The 6,077-nt window shown below is 25.7% G+C and overlaps 1 protein-coding gene across 1 annotated transcript in view; it reads left to right on the top strand.

The window, feature by feature from the left end:
- The first annotated feature begins 4,160 nt into the window (after window positions 1–4,160).
- The window catches only part of LOC117167875 (V-type proton ATPase subunit D), a 14,944-nt gene continuing 13,027 nt past the window's right edge, over window positions 4,161–6,077 (top strand). Inside the window, exons 1-2 of the mRNA XM_033353103.1 lie at window positions 4,161–4,244; window positions 5,211–5,328. Of these exons, the coding sequence (XP_033208994.1) occupies window positions 4,204–4,244; window positions 5,211–5,328 (159 nt within the window). The 5' untranslated portion in view covers window positions 4,161–4,203. The remainder of the gene's footprint in view (window positions 4,245–5,210; window positions 5,329–6,077) is intronic.

Below are 6,077 nucleotides of genomic sequence, written 5' to 3'. Positions count from 1 at the left end.
ATGTGAAAAGAGCCATATCGAATTTTTGTTTGAGAAATGACTATCGTTTAGGTACTACCCTAAAAAAATTTATTTTGGAAAGAATTATTTTATTCACTGGGTTTCACAGGTTTTTTCACAACGGTTTAGCAGTACACTTTAAGTAAAAAAAGCGATTTTTTTCGAAAAAATGGGGATTAATAAGGAATTTCATTTATTCTTAAAAATAAATTGTTATGTTACGGGTGTCTCATGATAATTGAACGAATGTGCCCTCTAAGAGCAGCACCTATTCTTTAGCTTTGAAAATCTGTCGAAAACTTCAGTTTTTTCTGCTATTAAAAATAAATAATTTTTTTATAAATTTACTTTTATCAGTTGATAGATTTCGATTTGTTATTCTCATAAAATTTTTTATGGTTTATTATTTTCAGTACAGAACCCTGAGTTTTTCAAAGTATTTTTCTCAGTAAGGTAGAAAGAAATAATTTAAACAATTAACTCTAAATAATTTATACTTTATTAGAGTATCATTATATAGTCTACTTTTTTGCATATTATTTTCGATTTCGAAAATTTTGCTACTACAACCACAACTGACATAAGCCGTTCTACATCTTTTACTGCATACTTTTAAAGTATGAACAATAAATCAAAATTTAGATCTAATTATCGCAGGCCTGAAATAATAAAATCAACACAAAAAAAAACCAACTATTTTTGGTTTTATCATCGATCGAAATATTTACTACTATTACATTATTCTTTGAAAATTTATTTTTTGTTGTTAAAAAATAATTTTTTTATTGGACATTCATCATTTTAGTTAAAAATTCATAAAATTTATAAAATTGAAAATTCAATTCCTTGGATAAAAATGGTACGACTTTTTAAAACATTTAATTTTTTGGTCGCGAATTTTTTCCATCTTGTAAAATCGCGAATTGCCTCGCTGTAATTTTAAAGAAACTGAAATTGAATTTAACTTTACATGCAAAAAAAATCTGGTGAGTGAATAGCTAACCGAGCCACCAAAAATTTAAAAAAAAGTCAGGCAATTTTATTGCTCAGGTTTTTAACAAAAAAAATCTGGCAAATGTCAGAGAATTTATATAACTTTAAATAACTATAAAGAATAATAAATTCGAAATTTTTCAATTGTAATTTGAAATTGTTTCATTTTGTTTATAAAAGATTCTAGATCCTGGTATTTGAACGTTAATGATCAGGGTAAGTGAAAAATTGATTAGGGCAAAATTAGGACATTTTTAAAATGAAGTTTTGCGGTAACCCTGATACAATATTCTTATTAGCAATTTATTTTCCTGGTATTTATAATGATGAGAATCGACAAAAGGATATATAGAACCATATAGATCCATATATTATATTATTGCCAAACTTCGTGTATATATGTGTGTATATATATATATATATATATATATAATTGATCTATATTATTACAAATAATTTATTAATCAATTATTTCAAATTTAATCCTCTAATTTCTATAATAATTCTCTTTGCCATATGGTTCTACATATCATTTTATTCATTTCTTAATTTTTTATAAGACATTTAATAGGGATTCATCACATATACATTTTATCAGTTGTTTGAAAATTCAACGATTTTCTTGCAGTCATCCTTTTTATTAAAAATTCAACTGTTATGTTAAAAATTCGTCTTTTTGGGTTGGAAATTGAACTATTTTCGTATATAATTTACCTCGGAATCTACTTTTTGAATAAAATTCCTATTTTGGTGTTAGAAAGTGATATTCAAAATGTTGGTTGAACCATTGTGTTAAAAAAACATTTCTTGTGTAAGATTCATATTTTTAGTTAAAAATTCATGTTTTTGAAGGTTTAACTATTTTGTTTAAAACTGATCTTCTTTAATTTAAAATTGAACTGCTTGAGTAAGATTTGAATTACTTTTTTGAGAAATTATTTTTTTTGAATGGATCTTTATATCCTTATTTGAAAATTAAAATTTTTGTTTGAATTTTCGTTTTTGCTGGAAATTCCCGTTTTCTCGTTTAGCTTTAAGGTTCAACAATTTAGATGCAAATTTTTTTTTTCACGATTGAAAAAGTTTCATCTGATGAAAATTTGTCTTTGGTTTTAGATTCATTTTTGTTTTTATTGAAAACAGTCAGAGAAATTGAAAAATTGGTCAACGAAAAATCAGGGAATATTGGAAATGAAGTTTTTGGTCACCCTGCTTAATTCTTCCTGCAATAACTAGCAAAACAGTATTTCAGATACAAGTTTAAAATTTTAAAATTTATTCCTTTATTTTTAACAAAAAAATGTATTTGCTACTACAAATTATGGCTTTTCAACCAAACATATTTAAATGTTCAACCTAAAAAGACAAATTCCCATCAAAATATATCATATCGATAAAAAGATGAAATTTATGAAAAAAATGTTAACCAAAGACATTTTTTTCAACAAATAAAGATTTTTCACTCAAGAAAGTCTATTTTTTTCTACAAAAATTAATTTTTCTAAGAAAAAAATGACTTCAGCAAAAAATTAATTTTCCACAAAACTGATGCATTTTTACCCAACAAACATGAAATTTCAAATCAAAAAAATTATTTTTTTAACTAAAAAGAGAATTTTCAAACAACAAATATTAATTAAAAAATGAAAGTTACATTTACGGTTGAAAAAGTCATTTTGAACCAAAAAAGGCTTTTCCACTAATCAGTTAAATTTCCAACCAAAGAGATGAATTTTCAACAAAAAATATAAATCTTAAAAAAAAAATCTTGATAAAGTAATCCACGCAAATCTTTCAAACAAAATAGTGGAATAATCAAGCAAAGAATAATTTTTAACCAAAAAATTGCATTTTCATTTAAAAAAAATGAAATTTCCGTTAAAGAAATAAGTTTCTACGATAAAAATTGAATTTTTAAGGAAAAAGGATGAATTTTCAAGAAAATCTTTGCATTCTTTACCAAATAGTTCCATTTTTATCCAAGAAAGATGCAATTTGTACTAAAACAGTTGGCTTTTTGATAAAAAACGACAAATTTTTTGTTTAACAGTTAAACTTTCATTGACTTTTATCAAGAAAAGGTTTTAGCTGATTTTAACACCAAAGTATAAATTCTGAACAAAAAATAAATTTTCGACGAAATATTTCAATGTTCAACAAATACACTACAATTTTCAAACAAAAAGTATGAAGTTTTAACCAAATTGTTTATTTTTCAACAGAACAGTTCCATTTTCATTAAAGAAAGATGATATTTATTCTAAAACAGATGAATTGAAAAAAATTTTTAAAATAGTTAAATTTTCATTCAAAATGAGATTCCAGTTCACTTTCTAAATTAAAAAAATTTCCCAGGAAATAGTTAAATATTTAACAAAACAGTTGTATTTTTCTCCAAGAAAGATGCAATAATTCTACCGAAAAAGGTTCACTTTTAAATCAAAAAGACAAATTTTCATAAAAAATATTTTTCGTCAAAAAAAATTTCAGTTGGCTTATCAGCAATAAAATATGAATTTTAATCTAAAGAATTATATTCACCAAAAAGAGTTGAATTTTTCACCCAAAAGGACGAATTTTTAACAAAACAGTTGAATTTGCACCCAAAAAGGATGTCTTTAAAAAAATTATTAAATTTTCAACCAAATAATATAATTTAGAACTAAAAAGATTATTTTCAAGAGAAAGTTTTTGCGAGTTTCAAAAAATTAAGTAAATAAATAAAGGACCCCTTGGCCTACCGTAACAAATCGTAACAAAATGTCTCCCCCCCACCCGCCTGAGATGTTACGTAATTTAAGTAAAGTCCCAAAGGTATACATTGCTTCATTTATTGCCTTTTGAAAGCTATATACAACTTTCATAAATATTCATTACATTTGCATAGATATTTATATGCGTATAAGACTTTACCTGCAAAACATAGTATTATCTTAAATACACCGAATTTCTGTTAGTTTCAAGTGCAATACCTTATTATTCCTGGAAATCATAAATTACATACTAGAGGGGGTATTTAAGTACGGCCCCTTAGAAAAAATCTAACTTTTAAAAAACAATTTTTAATCTTCAAGCTGATCATTCAAATAACGCGCCCAGTGGTTCGGTTCGATTCCGCCATTCCGCACTCTATAAGTTCAATTCAACTTTCCTCATGACCAAAGTCAGCTGATTAATCACATTTTCTGTCTGCTTGCTGTCGTGAAAAATATGTCAGGAAAAGATAGGCTTCCGATTTTCCCCTCTCGGGGGTAAGTTTTCCACTATTTGTGTTCAAATAATTTATCAAATAATTTCTTAAAACCTACCCGAATTTATAAGTTATCTCTTTTTCTTTTCCCTACAAAATTTCTGGTGAAAACGTCCCGTGAAAAAATGGGTGTAACCCTACCTTGAAAACGTCAATACTAATCTTTGCATTTTTGATCCAATAATATACCATTTTCGAGGTTTATCGCCTATTCTTAGGAAATTGGTGATTCTCTCAGTGACAGAGTTTTAAAGTGCTAAACCATTGTGTGATTATTGCGAATGTGAAGTGAAAATTCACTTCTGAGTTTGCAATGGTAGTTTGCATCAAGTTTTCACTACGATATTTATACGCAATATATTTTTTTTCACACTGAAAATACAGAATTAATAAAAGAAGAAAAAAATACTAAAGTTTCAAAATCCCGAACTCGCTTCACTATTTTTATTCGGTTTTTATAAAACTTCTTTTAATTATTATTATATAGCTAGGTGTGATTATGTTGTTTTTCTATAAAAATAATAATTATTTATGATATGTACAAGATATAAGGAATTTTCAGCGTTTTTAGGATTCTGTAATGATTTTAAAACGTCGAGAAAATTAAAAATAATATTTTATTTAATTAGAGTTTATTATTTTAATCTATATCTTACCTATTCATCTAACCGGCTTGATTGCCTTAGATTATTACAATTTCTCAAACCCAAATTACTTTTTTCTTTTGGCACCATTTTTCTCCATAAAATGAGAAATATTTATTTTAGAAATTATATTAATCTAAGGAAATCAAGCTGGTTTGATGTACAGTTAGATTATTTTTTCTATTTCGAAAAATGCAGTGTTCTACGCGTTTTTAATTTTTCATTAAAATTTAGAACAAAGCACACACCTCTATACTAAATATAGAGAAAGTATAAAAATAGTCCAATTATAACTTATCATTCAAAAATATTTTTGATTCTAGAGCCCAGATGTTAATGAAGTCACGTCTGGCTGGTGCACAAAAAGGTCATGGACTGCTTAAAAAGAAAGCAGATGCATTGCAAATGAGATTCAGGATGATTTTGGGAAAAATCATTGAAGTGAGTATAAAGATCATTAAAAAAAAAACTAAACCAAGTAATTACTTCGAAATTTTCTATATTTACTTTTAATCCTTTAAGCAAACTTTAAAATTGTATACTATTTCAAATTGTGTATTTGTTACAAATTTTTAAAACGATAGAGTGGCCGCAAAACTCCATTTTCAAAATTCCCTGATTAATTTTCATTTTCCTATGACATTGATACCTAAGGCCCAAAATTCTTATCCTGCAACATTGTTAATGTAAAATATTTTATAAATGGATAAAGAATAAATTACTTTAAATTTATAACTTTTAATTTCTTATTATTATTATTATCAGGGCTGTCGTAGCCTAATTAACTCGAAAAGAATTGCAGAAGTGACATATTTAAACTAAAAAGTGATTAATTTCAAATTCAAAGAGTCACTGAACGTGACTAATGTTCTTTTGAATTTAAAAGAATATGATAAAGTATTTAAGGATTCCAGGTACATTTGAACGAATTCAGGACAAATTCTCAGAATTTCAGAAAAATTCATATGAATTAGAAAAAAATTTAATTTAATTCACTAAATATGGCGTGAATTAAGAAGAATTTGAGGAAAATGGGAAACATTCTATGAAATTAATAAAAGTTCAAGTGAATTTGAAATTGTAATATAAATATATACAAATAAATTTAAATGCTCAAAAGTATGAAAAAATTAATTGAATTCAGCAAGTTTAACAAACTCAAGAAAACCCCAATGTATTAAAAAGAATTA

Source organism: Belonocnema kinseyi, chromosome 2 (assembly GCF_010883055.1).
Source record: "Belonocnema kinseyi isolate 2016_QV_RU_SX_M_011 chromosome 2, B_treatae_v1, whole genome shotgun sequence".
NCBI lineage: Eukaryota > Metazoa > Arthropoda > Insecta > Hymenoptera > Cynipidae > Belonocnema > Belonocnema kinseyi.
This window is presented reverse-complemented; position numbering and strand designations above follow the sequence as displayed.